The 23,683-nt window shown below is 49.1% G+C and overlaps 1 protein-coding gene across 2 annotated transcripts in view; it reads right to left on the minus strand.

Annotated features, from left to right (window-relative positions):
* The window catches only part of CDK2AP2 (cyclin dependent kinase 2 associated protein 2), a 68,767-nt gene extending 45,562 nt beyond the window's left edge, over positions 1–23,205 (minus strand). The window contains exons 1-2 of one of the 2 annotated variants that reach the window (XM_063958531.1): positions 22,752–23,205; positions 10,011–10,111 (exon numbers count right to left, since the gene is read on the minus strand). In XM_063958531.1, the coding sequence (XP_063814601.1) occupies positions 10,011–10,111; positions 22,752–22,821 (171 nt within the window). In that variant the 5' untranslated portion in view covers positions 22,822–23,205. Of the gene's footprint in view, positions 1–10,010; positions 10,162–22,751 lie in introns of both variants that reach the window. The other variant, XM_063958532.1, reaches the window with a different exon arrangement.
* Positions 23,206–23,683: the final 478 nt, after the last annotated feature.

Here is a 23,683-nt window from a genome sequence, read left to right on the forward strand (position 1 = left end):
TATTTTCAGTCAGGGAATCCGACCACGCCAACCCAGCACTGCACATCCAGGCTGAGGCGATTGCTGGTCGCAGTATAACACCAGTATGTGTGTAAATACATTTTAGGATACCCTCCTGCTTTCTATCAGCAGGATCCTTAAGGGCGGCCATCTCAGGAGAGGGTAGAGCCCTTACAAGCGTGTGAGCGCTTTATCCACCCTAGGGGGTGTTTCCCAACGCACCCTAACCTCTGGCGGGAAAGGATATAATGCCAATAACATTTTAGAAATTATCAGTTGTTATCGGGGGAAACCCACGCATCATCACACACCTCATTTAATTTCTCAGATTCAGGAAAATAAGATTTTACTTACCGATAAATCTATTTCTCGTAGTCCGTAGTGGATGCTGGGGACTCCGTCAGGACCATGGGGATTAGCGGCTCCGCAGGAGACAGGGCACAAAACTAAAGCTTTAGGATCAGGTGGTGTGTACTGGCTCCTCCCCCTATGACCCTCCTCCAAGCCTCAGTTAGGATACTGTGCCCGGACGAGCGTACACAATAAGGAAGGATATTGAATCCCGGGTAAGACTCATACCAGCCACACCAATCACACCGTATAACTTGTGATCTAAACACAGTTAACAGTATGACAAACGTAGGAGCCTCTGAACAGACGGCTCACAACAATAACAACCCGATTTTTTTGTAACAATAACTATGTACAAGTATTGCAGACAATCCGCACTTGGGATGGGCGCCCAGCATCCACTACGGACTACGAGAAATAGATTTATCGGTAAGTAAAATCTTATTTTCTCTGACGTCCTAAGTGGATGCTGGGGACTCCGTCAGGACCATGGGGATTATACCAAAGCTCCCAAACGGGCGGGAGAGTGCGGATGACTGCAGCACCGAGTGAGAGAACTCCAGGTCCTCCTCAGCCAGGGTGTGCCCCTGACCAAGTAGCAGCTCGGCAAAGTTGTAAAGCCGAGACCCCTCGGGCAGTCGCCCAAGATGAGCCCCCTTCCTTGTGGAATGGGCATTTATATATTTTGGCTGTGGCAGTCCTGCCACAGAATGTGCAAGCTGAATTGTACTACACATTCAACTAGCAATCTTCTGCTTAGAAGCAAGAGCACCCAGTTTTTTGGGTGCATACAGGATAACAGCAAGTCAGTTTTCCTGACTCCAGCCGTCCTGGAAATCTATATTTTCAGGGCCCTGACAACATCTAGCAACTTGGAGTCCTCCAAGTCTCTAGTAGCCGCAGGTACCACAATAAGCTGGTTCAGATGAAACGCTGACACCAACTTAGGGAGAAACTGGGGACGAGTCCGCAGCTCTGCCCTGTCCGAATGGACAATCAGATATGGGCTTTTGTGAGACAAAGCCGCCAATTCTGACACTCGCCTGGCCGAGGCCAGGGCCAACATCATGGTCACTTTCCATGTGAGATATTTCAAATCCACAGATTTGAGCGGTTTAAACCAACGTGATTTGAGGAATCCCAGGACTACGTTGAGATCCCACAGTGCCACTGGAGGCACAAAAGGGGGTTGTATATGCAGTACTCCCTTGTCAAATTTCTGGACTTCAGGAACTGAAGCCAATTCTTTCTGGAAGAAAATCGACAGGGCCGAAATTTGAACCTTAATGGACCCCAATTTGAGGCCCATAGACACTCCTGTTTGCAGGAAATGCAGGAATCGACCGAGTTGAAATTTCTTCGTGGGGCCTTCCTGGCCTCACACCACGCAACATATTTTCGCCACATGTGGTGATAATGTTGTGCGGTCACCTCCTTCCTGGCTTTGACCAGGGTAGGAATGACCTCTTCCGGAATGCCTTTTTCCCTTAGGATCCGGCGTTCAACCGCCATGCCGTCAAACGCAGCCGCGGTAAGTCTTGGAACAGACATGGTACTTGCTGAAACAAGTCCCTTCTTATCGGCAGAGGCCCTGAGTCCTCTGTGAGCATCTCTTGAAGTTCCGGGTACCAAGTCCTTCTTGGCCCATCCGGAGCCACGAGTATAGTTCTTACTCCTCTACGTCTTATAATTCTCAGTACCTTTGGTATGAGAAGCAGAGGAGGGAACACATACACCGACTGGTACACCCCTGGTGTTACCAGAACGTCCACAGCTATTGCCTGAGGGTCTCTTGACCTGGCGCAATACCTGTCCAGTTTTTTGTTCAGGCGGGACGCCATCATGTCCACCTTTGGTCTTTCCCAACGGTGCACAATCATGTGGAAAAAACTTCTCGATGAAGTCCCCACTCTCCCGGGTGGAGGTCGTGCTGAGGAAGTCTGCTTCCCAGTTGTCCACTCCCGGAATGAAAACTGCTGACAGTGCTATCACATGATTTTCCGCCCAGCGAAGAATCCTTGCAGTTTCTGCCATTGTCCTCCTGCTTCTTGTGCCGCCCTGTCTGTTTACGTGGGCGACTGCCGTGATGTTGTCCCACTGGATCAATACCAGCTGACCTTGAAGCAGAGGTCTTGCTAAGCTTAGAGCATTGTAAATTGCTCTTAGCTCCAGTATATTTATGCGGAGAGAAGTCCCCAGACTTGATCACACTCCCTGGAAAAAATTTTTCCCTGTGTGACTGCTCCCCAGCCTTTCAAGCTGGAATCCGTGGTCACCAGGACCCAGTCCTGAATGCATAACTGTGGCCCTTTAGTAGATGAGCACTCTGCAGCCACCACAAAAGAGACACCCTTGTCCTTGGAGACAGGGTTATCCGCTGATGCATCTGAAGATGCGATCCGGACCATTTGTCCAGCAGATCCCACTGAAAAGTTCTTGCGTGAAATCTGCCGAATGGAATCGCTTCGTAAGAAGCCACCATTTTTTCCCAGGACCCTTGTGCAATGATGCACTGACACTTTTCCTGGTTTTTTGGAGGATCCTGACTAGCTCGGATAACTCCCTGGCTTTCTCCACGGGAGAAACACCTTTTTCTGGACTGTGTCCAGAATCATCCCTAGGGACAGCAGACGTGACGTCGGAGACAGCTGCGATTTTGGAATATTTAGAATCCACCCGTGCTGTCGTAGAACTACTTGAGATTGTGCTACTCAGACCTCCAACTGTTCTCTGGACCTTGCCCTTATCAGGAGATCGTCCAAGTAAGGGATAATTAAGACGCCTTTTCTTTGAAGAAGAATCATCATTTCGGCCATTACCTTGGTAAAGACCCGGGGTGCCGTAGACAATCCAAACGGCAGCGTCTGAAACTGATAGTGACAGTTTTGTACCACGAACCTGAGGTACCCTTTGTGAGAAGGGCAAATTTGGACATGGAGGTAAGCATCCTTGATGTCCAGGGACACCATATAGTCCCCTTCTTCCTGGTTCGCTATCACTGCTCTGAGTGACTCCATTTAGAATAGGTCTCACCGAGCCGTCTGGCTTCAGTACCACAATATAGTGTGGAATAATACCCCTTTACTTGTTGTAGGAGGGGTACTTTGATTATCACCTGCTGGGAATACAGCTTGTGAATTGTTTCCAATACTGCCTCCCTGTCGGAGGTAGACGTTGGTAAAGCAAACTTCAGGAACCTGCGAGGGGGAGACGTCTCGAATTTCCAATCTGTACCCCTGGGATACTACTTGTAGGATCCAGGGGTCCACTTGCGAGTGAGCCCACTGCGTGCTGAAACTCTTGAGACGACCCTCCACCGCACCTGTTTGTACGGCCCCAGCGTCATGCTGAGGACTTGGCAGAAGCGGTGGAAGGCTTCTGTTCCTGGGAATGGGCTGCCTGCTGCAGTCTTCTTCCCTTACCTCTATCCCTGGGCAGATATTATGGGGACGAAAGGACTGAGGCTGAAAAGACTGTCTTTTTCTGCTGAGATGTGACTTGGGGTAAAAAAGGTGGATTTTCTAGCTGTTGCCGTGGCCACCAGGTCCGATGGACCGACCCCAAATAACTCCTCCCCTTTATACGGCAATACTTCCATGTGCCGTTTGGAATCTGCATCACCTGACCACTGTCGTGTCCATAAACATCGTCTGGCAGATATGGACATCGCACTTACTCTTGATGCCAGAGTTTCGCATATATAGAAATGCATCTTTTAAATGCTCTATAGTCAATAAAATACTGTCCCTGTCAAGGGTATCAATATTTCCAGTCAGGGAATCCGACCAAGCCACCCCAGCGCTGCCCATCCAGGCTGAGGCGATCGCTGGTCGCAGTATAACACCAGTATGTGTGTATATACTTTTTAGGATATTTTCCAACCTCCTATCAGTTGGCTCCTTGAGGGCGTCCGTATCTGGAGACGGTAACGCCACTTGTTTTTATAAGCGTGTGAGCGCCTTATCCACCCTAAGGTGTGTTTCCCAACGCGCCATAACTTCTGGCGGGAAAGGGTATACCGCCAATAATTTTCTATCGGGGGAAACCCACGCATCATCACACACTTCATTTAATTTATCTGATTCAGGAAAAACCACATGTAGTTTTTTCACACTCCACATAATACCCTTTTTTGTGGTACTTGTAGTATCAGAAATATGTAACATCTCCTTCATTGCCCTTAACAAGTAACGTGTGGCCCTAAAGGAAAATACGTTTGTTTCTTCACCGTCGACACTGGAGTCAGTGTCCGTGTCTGTGTCGACCGACTGAGGTAAAAAGGACGTTTTAGACGCCTGGACAGGTACTAATTGGTTTGCCGGCCGTCTCATGTCGTCAACCGACCTTGCAGCGTGTTGACATTATCACGTAATTCCTTAAGCCATCCATTCCGGTGTCGACTCCCTAGAGAGTGACATCACCATTACCGGCAATTGCTCCGCCTCCTCACCAACATCGTCCTCATACATGTCGACACACAAGTACCGACACACAGCACACACACAGGGAATGCTCTGATAGAGGACAGGACCCCACTAGCCCTTTGGGGAGACAGAGGGAGAGTTTGCCAGCACACACCAAAAACGCTATATTATACAGGGACAACCTTTATATAAGTGTTTTTCCCTTATAGCATTTTAATATATATATATACATATCGCCAAATAAGTGCCCCCCCTCTCTGTTTTAACCCTGTTTCTGTAGTGCAGTGCAGGGGAGAGCCTGGGAGCCTTCCCACCAGCATTTCTGTGAGGGAAAATGGCGCTGTGTGCTGAGGAGAATAGGCCCCGCCCCCTTTTCGGCGGGCTTCTTCTCCCGTTTTTCTGAGACCTGGCAGGGGTTAAATACATCCATATAGCCTCCAGGGGCTATATGTGATGTATTTTTAGCCAGAATAAGGTATTATACATTGCTGCCCAGGGCGCCCCCAGCAACGCCCTGCACCCTCCGTGACCGTTGGTGTGAAGTGTGTGACAACAATGGCGCACAGCTGCAGTGCTGTGCGCTACCTTCATGAAGACTGAAAAGCCTTCTGCCGCCGGTTTCTGGACCTTCAATCTTCAGCATCTGCAAGGGGGGTCGGCGGCGCGGCTCCGGGACGAACCCCAGGGTGAGACCTGTGTTCCGACTCCCTCTGGAGCTAATGGTGTCCAGTAGCCTAAGAAGCCAATCCATCCTGCACGCAGGTGAGTTGAACTTCTCTCCCCTAAGTCCCTCGATGCAGTGAGCCTGTTGCCAGCAGGACTCACTGAAAATAAGAAACCTAAAAACTTTTTCTAAGCAGCTCCTTAAGAGAGCCACCTAGATTGCACCCTGCTCGGACGGGCACAAAAACCTAACTGAGGCTTGGAGGAGGGTCATAGGGGGAGGAGCCAGTACACACCACCTGATCCTAAAGCTTTAGTTTTGTGCCCTGTCTCCTGCGGAGCCGCTAATCCCCATGGTCCTGACGGAGTCCCCAGCATCCACTTAGGACGTCAGAGAAAACTACAGGTAGTTTTTCCTCACCGAACATAATACCCCTTTTTGGTGGTACTCGTATTATCAGAAATGTGTAAAACATTTTTCATTGCCTCAATCATGTAACGTGTGGCCCTACTGGAAGTCACATTTGTCTCTTCACCGTCGACACTGGAGTCAGTATCCGTGTCGGCGTCTATATCTGCCATCTGAGGTAACGGGCGCTTTAGAGCCCCTGACGGCCTATGAGACGTCTGGACAGGCACAAGCTGAGTAGCCGGCTGTCTCATGTCAACCACTGTCTTTTATACAGAGCTGACACTGTCACGTAATTTCTTCCAACAGTTCATCCACTCAGGTGTCGACCCCCTAGGGGGTGACATCACTATTACAGGCAATCTGCTCCGTCTCCACATCATTTTTCTCCTCATACATGTCGACACAAAAGTACCGACATACAGCACACACACAGGGAATGCTGATAGAGGACAGGACCCCACTAGCCCTTTGGGGAGACAGAGGGAGAGTTTGCCAGCACACACCAGAGCGCTATATATATATATATACAGGGATAACCTTATATAAGTGTTTTTCCCCTTATAGCTGCTGTATAGTTAATACTGCGCCTAATTAGTGCCCCCCTCTCTTTTTTTAACCCTTTCTGTAGTGTAGTGACTGCAGGGGAGTTCCCTCCAACGGAGCTGTGAGGGAAAATGGCGCCAGTGTGCTGAGGAGATAAGGCCGCCGATAAGGGGGCGGAGCCTATCTCCCGTTTTTCTATGTATTCTGGCAGGGGTTAAATGCATCCATATAGCCCAGGAGCTATATGTGATGCATTTTTTTGCCATCCAAGGTGTTTTTATTGCGTCTCAGGGCGCCCCCCCCCCAGCGCCCTGCACCCTCAGTGACCGGAGTGTGAAGTGTGCTGAGAGCAATGGCGCACAGCTGCAGTGCTGTGCGCTACCTTGTTGAAGACAGGACGTCTTCTGCCGCCGATTTTCCGGACCTCTTCTGCCTTCTGGCTCTGTAAGGGGGCCGGCGGCGCGGCTCTGGGACCCATCCAAGCTGGGCCTGTGATCGTCCCTCTGGAGCTAATGTCCAGTAGCCTAAGAAGCCCAATCCACTCTGCACGCAGGTGAGTTCGCTTCTTCTCCCCTTAGTCCCTCGATGCAGTGAGCCTGTTGCCAGCAGGTCTCACTGAAAATAAAAAACCTAAACTAAAACTTTCACTAAGAAGCTCAGGAGAGCCCCTAGTGTGCACCCTTCTCGTTCGGGCACAGAGATCTAACTGAGGCTTGGAGGAGGGTCATAGGGGGAGGAGCCAGTGCACACCATAGTCCTAAAGCTTTCTTTAGATGTGCCCAGTCTCCTGCGGAGCCGCTATTCCCCATGGTCCTTACGGAGTCCCCAGCATCCACTTAGGACGTTAGAGAAATTGTGATTATTTTGCCAGCCAAGGTGTTTTTATTGCTGCTCAGGGCGCCCCCCCCCAGCGCCCTTCACCCTCAGTGACCGGAGTGTGAAGTGTGTATGAGGAGCAATGGCGCACAGCTGCAGTGCTGTGCGCTACCTTGGTGAAGACTGAAGTCTTCTGCCGCCGATTTTCCGGACCATCTTCATGCTTCTGGCTCTGTAAGGGGGACGGCGGCGCGGCTCCGGGAACGAACACCAAGGACGGGTCCTGCGGTCGATCCCTCTGGAGCTAATGGTGTCCAGTAGCCTAAGAAGCCCAAGCTAGCTGCAAGCAGGTAGGTTCGCTTCTTCTCCCCTTAGTCCCTCGTTGCAGTGAGCCTGTTGCCAGCAGGTCTCACTGTAAAATAAAAAACCTAACATATACTTTCTTTCTAGGAGCTCAGGAGAGCCCCTAGTGTGCAACCAGCTCGGGCCGGGCACAGAAATCTAACTGAGGTCTGGAGGAGGGGCATAGAGGGAGGAGCCAGTGCACACCAGATAGTACCTAATCTTTCTTTTAGAGTGCCCAGTCTCCTGCGGAGCCCGTCTATTCCCCCCATGGTCCTTACGGAGTTCCCAGCATCCACTAGGACGTCAGAGAAAATAAGATTTTATTTACCGGTAAATCTATTTCTCGTAGTCCGTAGTGGATGCTGGGCGCCCGTCCCAAGTGCGGACTTCTCCTGTAATGCTTGTATATAGTTGTTGCTTAAATAAGGGTTATGTTATAGTTGCATCAGGGTTGATCTGATGCTCTGTTGTTGTTCATACTGTTAACTGGGTAAAGTTATCACAAGTTATACGGTGTGATTGGTGTGGCTGGTATGAGTCTTACCCTGGATTCCCAAAATCCTTTCCTTGTACTGTCAGCTCATCCGGGCACAGTTTCTCTAACTGAGGTCTGGAGGAGGGACATAGAGGGAGGAGCCAGAGCACACCAGAATCCAAATTCTCTTAAAGTGCCCATGTCTCCTGCGGAGCCAGTCTATTCCCCATGGTCCTTACGGAGTCCCCAGCATCCACTACGGACTACGAGAAATAGATTTACCGGTAAGTAAAATCTTATTTTTTTCTTGTTGTATGTAAGCTCATGCAGATTACAATATGATGACCGCTAGGATCATAACTACATCTCTGTATACGCAATACATGCACAGACAATTCTCTGTGATGCACGGGACAGCTACACAAATTCAAACAACATACTTCTCCAAAATACCAAGATTTTAGTGGGTCTTAGGTTATAGGGTAAGAAATTGCTACTAAGCAATTAAGTTCTCATACCAATTTCTTAACAGACCAGTTTAAAAGGAAAATAAAATAAAACCATGTGATCCATAAGACTGTTTACTTTCTGGAGAATCACCCATACACACATGGATGGCCTCATGTTAAAGCGGTTTACTTTTAAGCAGAAAATTGAATGACACATGACTGCATCCTATGCCATCACTGTGCAGTTATGTCAGTCTGTGCTACTATAGTTGTCTAAACAGATGATGAACTAGGTCACACTATATGAAAAGAATTATCACACCAAGTTCAGAGTTATGTAGGGACCCAACTCACTTTTTCTGGGTCCTAATTGTAAAAGTCACCTTTCCATATGCCTTACACCTACCTTCCTCTGCATGCAGTGATGCGATCACAACCACATGACAGAGTCATGGCTACCCAAACTGCTGGAAGTAGGAGCGGGTTTAAGCCGGAAAGGTGCATGTATTAGTCGTCCATAGGGAAAAACCCCAGGTTGATACTGCGGCTTTTCTTTACCCAGGTGCCCAATTACACAATGCCTTTTGAAACCACACACTAGAACAGTGGTTCCCACCAAATTCAGTCCTCAAGGACCACCATCAGTTCACGTTTTCCAGGTCTTCTCACAGAATCACAAGTGATAATTAGCGCCACCTGTGGATTGTTTCAAAATGTGTCTGAGTAATGAATGCACCTGTGCACTGCTGGATGACCTGTTGGTCGTTGAGGACCGTGTTTGGGAATCACTGCACTAGAAGGAAGTTTTGAAAAGTGAACCTGTGACTGACTCAGTGGCACCATCCACCAATCAGGACTCAGTAGGGGAGGGTATACAAAACTTGTCTTCTCTTCCTGTAATATGGATATGTCTAGCTCAGTCCCGTATGCTGACAGCAACATAGAGCCAGACAAAATCTACTGTCTGCAGCACATCCTTGGAGACACAATCACTGATATAAAGTGCTGTAATTATACAACAGTACATTTAGATAATTTGTGGGTGTTTAAGACTAGTATTGAGAGAGAGCTCTAGCTGCAACAGCACAAGGCACACCCCAGAACAAATAAAATTGTTTCCAAGCATTTATCACTTCACATCATTCAGCAATGCTGAACACTTAATATTTACCGCCACCCTTCCGTGAGTAGCCCCACTGACTTCACTACAACTCCAATGAGAGCACTTTTATTACTGAAACCAAATTACCAAAACAAGCATGGAAGTGCAAAAGGTCAAAATCCAGTTTAAGGGCTTGGGCCCATTTAAGGTGCAGACAGAACAGGGTGGCTTTCCCCAGTCATTTTCTTTTTTCCACGATGAATGAAATGATATGAAATCATAGAAGCCAAGAATTTTTTCATGACATAGTAACTTTACAAGTCATGTGACAATGCTGTACTATATTTAGGTACATATATTAAGTTTAATAAATTTTAGTATGGAAAGGTTGGGGGAACCCTAACTAGAAGTTACTGTAATATTCTCTCACCGGAATGAAGCCCATAGACGGTGGTCCAAAGTCACTGAAGATGGGTCGAAAAGTGGAGACCGACACGGCTCCTGATGGAGATGAAACCGCAGCTCCAGGCACTGCAAACCACATCAGATGAGGGGGATGAGATGCTTATGGCTGCACACAACTACCAGTCCACAGTATATACATTGCAAGACCACAAGATGTACATAATTAGGAGATGCACAAATACAACGAGAATGTTGGCATTCAGAGATGTAGATGAAGAAAGATTTGTGAGAAAAAGGTAAAATGCATTACTATAGCAGAAATAATTAGGTAAAGAACAGTGCATAGTAAATACAATCTAAAAGTGCAAGTAGTAAAATTACATAGCACTAGAGAATTTCACCTCTATAAAAAGGACTAGACTGCAGATTTTAGATGCGCAAAGTGTCTGGACTGTAATTCCAATGCTGAAGATAGTTGTATACAGCTGCCCACTAGCAGGATCATCCTACCAACTACTTCTGAGACTGTTGCTTATTAGGACTGCTCACTATCTCTACTAGAGTGAACCAAGATCTCATTCCTCTAGTGCAGTTTATATAAAATTAAACATTTTATTGGTTGCGTAAATCGCTAAACCCATCTAAAGTCCTGGGTAGGGCACCCATACCACGGAGTTTTCCCACATTTCCGGTTGCCACCTAAGAAAGCTGCAAGTAGCAACATGTGCGTCCGCGGCATTCATGCCTGAACGTAGCATCAATTGAATTGCTCTGTGGTGCATCTATTACTAACAGCCTCCAGGGAAAACAAATGAAATCGGCCACATAAAGGCATTTTCATGCACATTTATAATACAATAATAAGAATTTACTCACCGGTAATTCTATTTCTCGTAGTCCGTAGTGGATGCTGGGACTCCGTAAGGACCATGGGGAATAGCGGCTCCGCAGGAGACTGGGCTCAACTAAAAGAATGCTTTAGACTAACTGGTGTGCACTGGCTCCTCCCACTATGACCCTCCTCCAGACTTCAGTTAGGATACTGTGCCCGGAAGAGCTGACACAATAAGGAAGGATTTTGAATCCCGGGTAAGACTCATACCAGCCACACCGTATAACTCGTGATACAATACCCAGTTAACAGTATGATAATAACAGCCTCTCAACAGATGGCTCAACAATAACCCTTTAGTTAAACAATAACTATATACAAGTATTGCAGACAATCCGCACTTGGGATGGGCGCCCAGCATCCACTACGGACTACGAGAAATAGAATTACCGGTGAGTAAATTCTTATTTTCTCTGAAGTCCTAAGTGGATGCTGGGACTCCGTAAGGACCATGGGGATTATACCAAAGCTCCCAAACGGGCGGGAGTGCGCGGATGACTCTGCAGCACCGAATGGGCAAACTCTAAGTCCTCCTCAGCCAGGGTGTCAAACTTGTAGAATTTAGCAAACGTGTTTGACCCCGACCAAGTAGCTGCTCGGCAAAGTTGAAGAGCCGAGACCCCTCGGGCAGCCGCCCAAGAAGAGCCCACCTTCCTCGTGGAATGGGCTTTTACCGATTTAGGATGCGGCAGTCCAGCCGCAGAATGTGCAAGCTGAATCATACTACAGATCCAGCGAGCAATAGTCTGCTTTGAAGCAGGTGCACCCAACTTGTGGGGCGCATACAGGATAAATAGCGAGTCAGTCTTTCTGACTCCAGCTGTCCTGGAAACATAATTTTTCAGGGCCCTGACTACGTCCAACAACTTGGAAGCCTCCAAGTCTTTAGTAGCCGCAGGCACCACGATAGGTTGGTTCAGATGAAAGGCTGATACCACCTTAGGGAGAAATTGGGGACGAGTCCTCAATTCTGCCCTATCCATATGGAAAATCAGATAAGGGCTTTTACATGACAAAGCCGCCAATTCTGATATACGCCTGGCCGAAGCCAACAACATGACCACTTTCCACGTGAGATACTTCAATTCCACGGTTTTAAGTGGCTCAAACCAATGTGACTTTAGGAAATCCAACACCACGTTGAGATCCCAAGGTGCCACTGGAGGCACAAAAGGGGGCTGAATATGCAGCACTCCCTTAACAAAAGTCTGAACTTCAGGTAGTGAAGCCAGTTCTCTCTGGAAGAAAATTGATAGAGCCGAAATCTGGACCTTAATGGAACCCAATTTTAGGCCCATAGTCACCCCTGACTGTAGGAAGTGCAGGAAACGGCCCAGCTGAAATTCCTCCGTTGGGGCCTTCCTGGCCTCACACCACGCAACATATTTTCGCCATATGCGGTGATAATGGTTTGCGGTTACTTCTTTCCTAGCTTTAATCAGCGTAGGAATGACTTCCTCCGGAATGCCCTTTTCCTTCAGGATCCGGTGTTCAACCGCCATGCCGTCAAACGCAGCCGCGGTAAGTCTTGGAACAGACAGGGCCCCTGCTGCAGCAGGTCCTGTCTGAGCGGCAGAGGCCATGGGTCCTCTGAGATCATTTCTTGAAGTTCCGGGAACCAAGCTATTCTTGGCCAATCCGGAACAATGAGTATAGTTCTTACTCCTCTTCTCCTTATTATCCTCAGTACCTTTGGTATGAGAGGAAGAGGAGGGAACACATAAACCGACCGGTACACCCACGGTGTCACTAGAGCGTCCACAGCTATCGCCTGCGGGTCCCTTGACCTGGCGCAATATCTTTCTAGCTTTTTGTTTAGGCGGGACGCCATCATGTCCACCTGTGGCCTTTCCCAACGGTTTACAATCAGTTGGAAGACTTCTGGATGAAGTCCCCACTCTCCCGGGTGGAGGTCGTGCCTGCTGAGGAAGTCTGCTTCCCAGTTGTCCACTCCCGGAATGAACACTGCTGACAGTGCTAACACGTGATTTTCCGCCCATCGGAGAATCCTTGTGGCTTCTGCCATCGCCGTCCTGCTTCTCGTGCCGCCCTGACGATTTACATGGGCGACTGCTGTGATGTTGTCTGACTGGATCAGTACCGGCTGGTTTTGAAGCAGGGGTTTTGCCTGACTTAGGGCATTGTAAATGGCCCTCAGTTCCAGAATATTTATGTGTAGGTTAGTCTCCTGACTTGACCATAGTCCTTGGAAGTTTCTTCCCTGTGTGACTGCCCCCCAGCCTCGAAGGCTGGCATCCATGGTCACCAGGACCCAGTCCTGTATGCCGAATCTGCGGCCCTCTTGAAGATGAGCACTTTGCAGCCACCACAGCAGAGACACCCTGGTCCTTGGAGACAGGGTTATCAGCCGATGCATCTGAAGATGCGATCCGGACCACTTGTCCAACAGGTCCCACTGAAAGGTTCTTGCATGGAACCTGCCGAATGGAATCGCTTCGTAGGAAGCTACCATCTTTCCCAGGATCCGCGTGCAGTGATGCACCGACACCTGTTTTGGTTTTAGGAGGCCTCTGACTAGAGATGACAGCTCCTTGGCCTTCTCCTCCGGGAGAAACACTTTTTTCTGTTCTGTGCCCAGAACCATCCCCAGGAACAGTAGACGTGTCGTAGGGACCAGCTGTGACTTTGGAATATTTAGAATCCAGCCGTGCTGTTGTAGCACCTCCCGAGATAGTGCTACCCCGACCAACAACTGCTCCCTGGACCTCGCCTTTATCAGGAGATCGTCCAAGTACGGGATAATTAAAACTCCCTTCTTTCGAAGGAGTATCATCATTTCGGCCATTACCTTGGTAAAGACCCTCGGAGCCGTGGATAGACCGAACGGCAACGTCTGGAATTGGTAATGACAATCCTGTACCACAAATCTGAGGTACTCCTGGTGAGGATGGTAAATGGGGACATGCAGGTAAGCATCCTTGATGTCCAGTGATACCATGTAATCCCCCTCGTCCAGGCTTGCAATAACCGCCCTGAGCGATTCCATCTTGAACTTGATTTTTTTTATATATGTGTTCAAGGATTTCAAATTTAAAATGGGTCTCACCGAACCGTCCGGTTTCGGTACCACAAACATTGTGGAATAGTAACCCCGTCCTTGTTGAAGTAGGGGCACCTTGACTATCACCTGCTGGGAATACCAGCTTGTGAATTGCCTCTATCACTGCCTCCCTGCCTGAGGGAGTTGTTGGCAAGGCAGATTTGAGGAAACGGCGGGGGGGGGGGGGGGGGACTTCTCGGATTCCAGCTTGTACCCCTGAGATACTACTTGAAAGATCCAGGGATCCACCCGTGAGCGAGCCCACTGATCGCTGAAATTTTTGAGACGGGCCCCCACCGTACCTGGCTCCGCCTGTGGAGCCCCAGCGTCATGCGGTGGACTTTGAGGAAGCGGGGGAGGACTTTTGCTCCTGGGAACTGGCTGTATGCTGCAGCTTTTTCCCTCTACCTCTGCCTCTGGGCAGAAAGGACGCGCCTCTAACCCGCTTGCCCTTATGGGGCCGAAAGGACTGTACCTGATAATACGGTGCTTTCTTTGGCTGTGAGGGAACATGGGGTAAAAATGCAGACTTCCCAGCTGTTGCTGTGGAAACTAGGTCCGAGAGACCATCCCCGAACTCCTCCTCACCTTTATAAGGCAAAACTTCCATGTGCCTTTTAGAGTCTGCATCACCTGTCCACTGCCGAGTCCATAACCCTCTCCTGGCAGAAATGGACATTGCACTTATTTTAGATGCCAGCCGGCAAATATCCCTCTGTGCATCTCTCATGTATAAGACTGCGTCTTTAATATGCTCTACGGTTAGCAATATAGTGTCCCTGTCTAGGGTATCAATATTTTCCGACAGGGAATCTGACCACGCAGCTGCAGCACTGCACATCCATGCTGAAGCAATAGCTGGTCTCAGTATAATACGTGTGTGTGTGTGTGTGTGTGTGTGTGTGTGTGTGTGTGTGTGTGTGTGTGTGTGTGTGTGTATATATATATATATATATATATATATATATATATATATATATATATTTTTATACATACATACACAGACTTCAGGATAGCCTCCTGCTTTCTATCAGCAGGTTCCTTTAGGGCGGCCGTATCCGGAGACGGTAGTGCCACCTTCTTTGACAAGCGTGTGAGCGCTTTATCCACCCTAGGGGATGTTTCCCAACGTGACCTATCCTCTGGCGGGAAAGGGTACGTCAATAACCTTTTAGAAATTACTAGTTTCTTATCGGGGGAAGCCCACGCTTCTTCACACACTTCATTTAACTCCTCAGATGGAGGAAAAAATAAAAATTTACTTACCGATAATTCTATTTCTCATAGTCCGTAGTGGATGCTGGGAACTCCGTAAGGACCATGGGGATTAGCGGCTCCGCAGGAGACTGGGCACAAAAGTAAAAGCTTTAGGACTACCTGGTGTGCACTGGCTCCTCCCCCTATGACCCTCCTCCAAGCCTCAGTTAGGATACTGTGCCCGGACGAGCGTACACAATAAGGAAGGATTTTGAATCCCGGGTAAGACTCATACCAGTCACACCAATCACACCGTACAACCTGTGATCTGAACCCAGTTAACAGCATGATAACAGAGGAGCCTCTGAAAGATGGCTCACAACAATAATAACCCGATTTTTGTAACAATAACTATGTACAAGTATTGCAGACAATCCACACTTGGGATGGGCACCCAGCATCCACTACGGACTATGAGAAATAGAATTATCGGTAAGTAAATTCTTATTTTCTCTGACGTCCTAGTGGATGCTGGGAACTCCGTAAGGACCATGGGGATTATACCAAAGCTCCCAAACGGGCGGGAGAGTGCGGATGACTCTGCAGCACCGAATGAGAGAACTCAAGGTCCTCCTCAGCCAGGGTATCAAATTTGTAGAATTTTGCAAACGTGTTTGCCCCTGACCAAGTAGCAGCGCGGCAAAGTTGTAAAGCCGAGACCCCTCGGGCAGCCGCCCAAGATGAGCCCACCTTCCTTGTGGAGTGGGCTTTTACAGATTTTGGCTGTGGCAGGCCTGCCACAGAATGTGCAAGCTGAATTGTACTACAAATCCAACGAGCAATAGTCTGCTTAGAAGCAGGAGCACCCAGCTTATTGGGTGCATACAGGATAAACAGCGAGTCAGATTTCCTGACTCCAGCCGTCCTGGAAACATATTTTCAGGGCCCTGACTACGTCCAGCAACTTGGAGTCCTCCAAGTCCCTAGTAGCCGCAGGCACCACAATAGGCTGGTTCAAGTGAAATGCTGAAACCACCTTAGGGAGAAATTGAGGACGAGTCCTCAATTCTGCCCTGTCCGTATGAAAAATTAGGTAAGGGCTTTTATAGGCTAAAGCCGCCAATTCTGAGACACGCCTGGCTGAAGCCAGGGCTAACAACATTACCACTTTCCAAGTGAGATATTTTAAGTCCACAGTGGAGAGTGGTTCAAACCAATGTGATTTTAGGAACCCCAAAACTACATTGAGATCCCAAGGTGCCACTGGAGGCACAAAAGGAGGCTGTATATGCAGTACCCCCTTCTTTCTGGAAGAAAATCGACAGGGCCGAAATTTGAACCTTAATGGACCCTAATTTTAGGCCCATAGACAGTCCTGTTTGCAGGAAATGTAGGAAACGACCCAGTTGAAATTCCTCTGTAGGGGCCTTCCTGGCCTCGCACCACGCAACATATTTACGCCAATTCCGGTGATAATGTTGCACGGTTACATCCTTCCTGGCTTTGATCAGGGTAGGGATGACTTCATCCGGAATGCCTTTTTCCTTCAGGATCCGGCGTTCAACCGCCATGCCGTCAAACGCAGCCGCGGTAAGTCTTGGAACAGACAGGGTCCCTGCTGAAGCAGGTCCTTTCTTAGAGGTAGAGGCCACGGGTCCTCTGTGAGCATCTCTTGAAGTTCCGGGTACCAAGTCCTTCTTGGCCAATCCGGAGCCACGAGTATAGTCCTTACTCCTCTCCTTCTTATGATCCTCAGTACCTTGGGTATGAGAGGCAGAGGAGGGAACACATACACTGACTGGTACACCCACGGTGTTACCAGAGCGTCCACAGCTATTGCCTGAGGGTCCCTTGACCTGGCGCAATACCTGTCCAGTTTTTTGTTGAGGCGGGACGCCATCATGTCCACCTTTGGTTTTTCCCAACGGTTCACAATCATGTGGAAGACTTCTGGGTGAAGTCCCCACTCCCCCGGATGGAGGTCGTGTCTGCTGAGGAAGTCTGCTTCCCAGTTGTCCACTCCCGGAATGAACACTGCTGACAGTGCTATCACATGATTTTCCGCCCAGCGAAGAATCCTTGCAACTTCTGTTATTGCCCTCCTGCTTCTTGTGCCGCCCTGTCTGTTTACGTGGGCGACTGCCGTGATGTTGTCTGACTGGATCAGCACCGGCTGACCTTGAAGCAGAGGTCTTGCTAGGCTTAGAGCATTGTAGATGGCCCTTAGCTCCAGGATATTTATGTGAAGTGATGTCTCCAGGCTTGACCACAAGCCCTGGAAATTTCTTCCCTGTGTGACTGCTCCCCAGCCTCTCAGGCTGGCATCCGTGGTCACCAGGACCCAGTCCTGAATGCCGAATCTGCGGCCCTCTAGAAGATGAGCACTCTGCAACCACCACAGGAGAGACACCCTTGTCCTTGGTGACAAGATTATCCGCTGATGCATCTGAAGATGCGACCCGGACCATTTGTCTAGCAGATCCCACTGGAAGGTTCTTGCGTGGAATCTGCCGAATGGGATTGCTTCGTAAGAAGCCACCATCTTTCCCAGGACCCTTGTGCATTGATGCACTGAGACTTGGCCTGGTTTTAGGAGATTTCTGACTAGTTCGGATAACTCCCTGGCTTTCTCCTCCGGGAGAAACACCTTTTTCTGGACTGTGTCCAGGATCATCCCTAGGAATAGGAGTCGGGTAGTCGGGATCAGCTGAGATTTTGGAATATTGAGAATCCAACCGTGCTGGCGAAGCACTATCCGAGATAGTGCTACCCCGACTTCCAACTGTTCCCTGGATCTTGCCCTTATCAGGAGATCGTCCAAGTAAGGGATAACTAAAACTCCCTTCCTTCGAAGGAGTATCATCATTTCGGCCATTACCTTGGTAAAGACCCGGGGTGCCGTGGACAATCCAAACGGCAGCGTCTGAAACTGATAGTGACAGTTCTGTACCACAAACCTGAGGTACCCTTGGTGAGAAGGGTAAATTGGGACATGTAGGTAAGCATCTTTGATGTCTAGAGACACCATATAGTCCCCGTCTTCCAGGTTTGCAATCACTGCTCGGAGTGACTCCATCTTGAATTTGAACCTTTGTATCTAAGTGTTCAAGGATTTTAGGTTTAAAATTGGTCTCACCGAGCCGTCCGGCTTCGGTACCACAAATAGTGTGGAATAGTACCCCTTTCCCTGTTGTAGGAGGGGTACCTTGATTATCACCTGCTGGGAATACAGCTTGTGAATGGCATCCAATACTGCCTCCCTGTCTGAGGGAGACGTCGGTAAAGCAGACTTTAGAAAACGGCGAGGGGAAGACGTCTCAAATTCCAATTTGTACCCCTGAGATACCACTTGAAGGATCCAGGGGTCCACTTGCGAGTGGGCCCACTGCGCACTGAACTTCTTGAGACGGGCCCCCCACCGTGTCTGCCTGTAAAGCCCCAGCGTCATGCTGAGGACTTTGCGGAGGCGGGAGAGGGCTTTTGTTCCTGGGAACTGGCTGTTTGTTGCAGCCTTTTTCCTCTCCCTCTGCCACGGGGCATAAATGAGGCGCCTTTTGCCCGCTTGCCCTTATGGGGCCGAAAGGACTGCGCCTGATAATACGGCGTCTTCTTAGGTTGAGAAGCTACCTGGGGTAAAAATGTGGATTTTCCAGCAGTTGCCGTGGCTACCAGGTCTGATAGACCTACCCCAAATAACTCCTCCCCCTTATAAGGCAATACTTCCATGTGCCTTTTAGAATCCGCATCACCTGACCACTGCCGCGTCCATAAACCTCTTCTAGCAGAAATGGACAGCACGCTAACTCTAGATGCCAGTCGGCAAATATCCCTCTGTGCATCACGCATATATAGAAATGCATCCTTCAAATGCTCTATAGTCAGTAATATACTGTCCCTATCTAGGGTATCAATATTTTTAGTCAGGGAATCTGACCACGCCAGGCCCGCACTGCACATCCAGGCTGAGGCGATTGCTGGTCGCAGTATAACACCCGTGTGAGAGTATATACATTTTAGGATATTCTCCAGCTTTCTATCGGCAGGTTCCTTTAGGGCGGCCGTATCAGGAGAGGGTAGTGCTACCTGTTTTGACAAACGTGTGAGCGCTTTATCCACCCTAGGGGGTGTTTCCCAACGTGCCCTATCCTCTGGCGGGAAAGGGTACGATGCCAATAACCTTTTAGGAATTATCAGTTTTTTATCGGGGGAAACCCACGCCTCATCACACACTTCATTTAATTCCTCGGATATAGGAAAAACTACAGGCAGTTTTTTCTCACCAAACATAATACCCTTTTTAGTGGTACCTGTATTATCAGAGATATGCAATACATTTTTAATTGCTTCAATCATGTAACGTGTGGCCCTAGTGGAAGTCACGTTTGTCTCATCATCGTCGACACTGGAGTCAGTATCCGTGTCTGCCATTTGAGGTAACGGGCGTTTTAAAGCCCCTGATGGCGTTTGAGACCCTTGGACAGGCACAAGCTGAGTAGCCGGCTGTCTCATGTCGTCAACTGTCTGTCGTAACGAGCTGACACTGTCACGCAATTCCTTCCATAAGCTCATCCACTCAGGTGTCGACTCCCCAGAGGGTGACAACTGTATAATAGGCAATTGCTCCGCCTCCATCTCATTTTCCTCCTCAAACATGTCGACACAATCGTACCGACACACCGCACACACACAGGGAATGCTCTGATAGAGGACAGGACCCCACTAGCCCTTTGGGGAGACAGGGGGAGAGTATGCCAGCACACACCAGAGCGCTATATATATATATATATATATATATATATATATATATATATATATATATATATATATATATATATATATATATATATATATATATATATAAACAGGAATACCACTATAAAATGTGCTTTTCCCTTTATAGCTGCTGTTAGTAACAAAACTGCGCCAAATTAGTGCCCCCCTCTCTTTTTTACCCTTTTCTGTAGTGCAGGACTGCAGGGGAGAGTCAGGGAGACGTCCTTCCAGCGGAGCTGTGATGGAAAATGGCGCCTGTGTGCTGAGGAGATAGGCTCCGCCCCCTTCTCGGCGGCCTTTTCTCCCGCTTTTTTGTAAGTTCTGGCAGGGGTTAAAATACATCCATATAGCCCTGGGGGTTATATGTGGTGTATTTATGCCAGCCAAGGTGTTTTACATTGCTGCTCAGGGCGCCCCCCCCTAGCGCCCTGCACCCTCAGTGACCGGAGTGTGAAGTGTGCCTGAGTAACAATGGCGCACAGCTGCAGTGCTGTGCGCTACCTTGTTGAAGACTGATGTCTTCTGCCGCCGATTTTTCCGGACCTCTTCTTGCTTCTGGCTCTGTAAGGGGGCCGGCGGCGCGGCTCTGGGACCGAGCTCCGAGGCTGGGCCTGTGTTCGGTCCCTCTGGAGCTAATGGTGTCCAGTAGCCTAAGAAGCCCAATCCACTCTGCACTTCAGGTGAGTTCGCTTCTTCTCCCCTTAGTCCCTCGATGCAGTGAGCCTGTTGCCAGCAGGTCTCACTGAAAATAAAAAACCTAAAACAAACTTTCACTAAGAAGCTCAGGAGAGCCCCTAGTGTGCACCCTTCTCGGCCGGGCACAAAAATCTAACTGAGGCTTGGAGGAGGGTCATAGGGGGAGGAGCCAGTGCACACCAGGTAGTCCTAAAGCTTTTACTTTTGTGCCCAGTCTCCTGCGGAGCCGCTAATCCCCATGGTCCTTACGGAGTTCCCAGCATCCACTAGGACGTCAGAGAAACTACTGGTAGTTTTTTCTCTCCAAACATAATACCCTTTTTTGTGGTACCTGGGGTAACATCAGAAATGTGCAACACATTTTTCATAGCCTCAATCATGTAACGTGTGGCCCTATTGGAAGTTACATTAGTCTCATCGTCGTCGACACTGGAGTCAGTATCCGTGTCGACATCTGTGTCTGCCATCTGAGGTAGCGGGCGTTTTAGAGCCCCTGATGGCTTTTGAGACGCCTGGGCATGCACAGGCTGAGAAGCCGGCTGTCCCATATTTGGTATGTCGTCAAACCTTTTATGTAAGGAGTTGACACGGTCACGTAATTCCTTCCACATAACCATCCACTCAGGTGTCGGCCCCGCAGGGGGTGACATCACATTTATAGGCATCTGCTCCGCCTCCACATAAGCCTCCTCATCAAACATGTCGACACAGCCGTACCGACACACCGCGCGCACACACACAGGGAATGCTCTGACAGAGGACAGGACCCCACAAAGCCCTTTGGGGAGACAGAGAGAGAGAGTATGCCAGCACACACCAGAGCGCTATAATAATACAGGGATTAACTGGATTATTTCCCTTCATAGCTGCTATATAAGTTATACTGCGCCTAAATTTAGTGCCCCCCCTCTCTTTTTTACCCTTTGTAGCTTGATACTGCAGGGAGAGCCAGGGAGCGATCCTTCCAGCGGAGCTGTGAGGGAGAAATGGCGCCAGTGTGCTGAGGGAGTTAGCCCCGCCCCTTTTTCGGCAGACTTTCTCCCGCTTTTTTCAGGAATTCTGGCAGGGGTAATTTATCACATATATAGCCTCTGGGACTATATATTGTGATGATTTGCCAGCCAAGGTGTTTTTATTGCTGCTCAGGGCGCCCCCCCCCCCCCCCCAGCGCCCTGCACCCATTAGTGACCGGAGTGTGAGGTGTACATGAGGAGCAATGGCGCACAGCTGCAGTGCTGTGCGCTACTTTGTTGAAGACCGAGGTCTTCTGACGCCGATTTTCCGGACCACTTCTTGCTTCTGGCTCTGTAAGGGGGATGGCGGCGCGGCTCCGGGACCGAACGATCGAGGTCGGGTCCTGTGTTCGATCCCTCTGGAGCTAATGGTGTCCAGTAGCCTAAGAAGCCCAAACTATCTCCAGTCAGGTAGGTTCGCTTCTTCTCCCCTTAGTCCCTCGTAGCAGTGAGTCTGTTGCCAGCAGATCTCACTGAAAATAAAAAACCTAAAATATACTTTCTCTTCTAGGAGCTCAGGAGAGCCCCTAGTGTGCATCCAGCTCAGCCGGGCACAAGATTCTAACTGAAGTCTGGAGGAGGGTCATAGTGGGAGGAGCCAGTGCACACCAGTTAGTCTAAAGCTTTCTTTTAGTTGTGCCCAGTCTCCTGCGGAGCCGCTATTCCCCATGGTCCTTACGGAGTCCCAGCATCCACTTAGGACGTCAGAGAAATATAGATGAAGCATTAACAGGAAAAAAATAATAGGTCATGCCATAAGAGTGAGGGTGGCACCACTGGCTATCGTTACAGAAAATGCAGCAAACCTGCTTTATAAAGCTCAAGAAAAGGTGCATATCAAAACAACCAATCAGCTTGTAGCCATCACTGATCTATTCCATTAAATAGAATGATAGCTGGGCACTGACAGGTCGCTGTGGGAAACTTCTTCACCTCTCCTCTTTGGAAGGTTTGATACGTCGAATTCATTAGAACATTTATAAAATGAATTTTAAAAAAATTAAAATGTAACTTTTCAGCTACTTGGAGGGTGTTAGTGATGTCTGTAGAGATCTGTGATCTACACACGTGTGTGTGTGTGTGCTACATACACAGGCTACTGGGCATCAGGTCCAGAGGTACAAATCTAGTTACCGGGAGTGACGGGGTTCCCTGGGGCGCTGCTGCTTCCTGACGGTGCCGGGGCAATTGGTTTGTACGACATGCTGTTGCTGATGGGGTAGGCTGCGGTCAGTGTGTGTGGCTGCGCCCGTCCCGGTTGCTGCTGCTTCTTCTTCTTCTTCTTCTTCTGTTGTGGCGGCTTCTCCCACAATGCCCCGCGCCCTGCCCTCGGTCTGTGGCCGCTGGCCCCTCAGGTCAAATGGTCCCTCGCTCGCCTCACACTCAGGGCAAGTGACCTCTCTCCCTCGGTGGTGGTGGTGCTGCCGCCGTCCTGCCTTCCTTGCAGCTCTCCCGTTTTTCAAACCGGCTCTTCCAGCGCTCACCGTTTCCCGGTCTAGATGGTAATAATGGCGCCGGACAGCTCTCAGCCCCTCACCTCAGCTCACCCGGCTCCAGCGGCCCTTACGCACCGGCAACGTCATCACGCAACGAGCAAACCGGCCGGGAGGCCACGCCCCCGGCTGATGTGTATCGTGGGTAGCCACGCCCCCTAAGTGAGGCTGCAGTCGTCATGGTTGTACAACAGTACCTACTACTACTGCAGTCAGTGTTATTATCATGGAGGTCACATGTTCTGTATTGTGCAGCATAGTGTAGCTGATCTGTAAGGGGTGGGATAGTGTACGGTTGCCTTAGTGCACATAACAATTACTGTCCGTCCAGGTCCTACATGTGTGGTAGCACCCACCCTGTGCATTAATGTATGCTTCACACACACCTGCCACTTACTATGTCAAAAATGACTACTCTGTTGATTAGGTATCCAAATTTCAGAGAGTTGCAGCAGTGGTTTTCAAAATACTGAGCAATTCAGCTGTCCCTTGAGCCCTTATACTGTCACTGCTAATAATTAATAGTACAAAAGTTTAGTAGACAGCATTGTAAGTGTGCAAGCATAAACGGAG

This window comes from Pseudophryne corroboree, chromosome 3 (assembly GCF_028390025.1).
Source record: "Pseudophryne corroboree isolate aPseCor3 chromosome 3, aPseCor3.hap2, whole genome shotgun sequence".
NCBI classification, from domain to species: Eukaryota; Metazoa; Chordata; class Amphibia; order Anura; family Myobatrachidae; genus Pseudophryne; species Pseudophryne corroboree.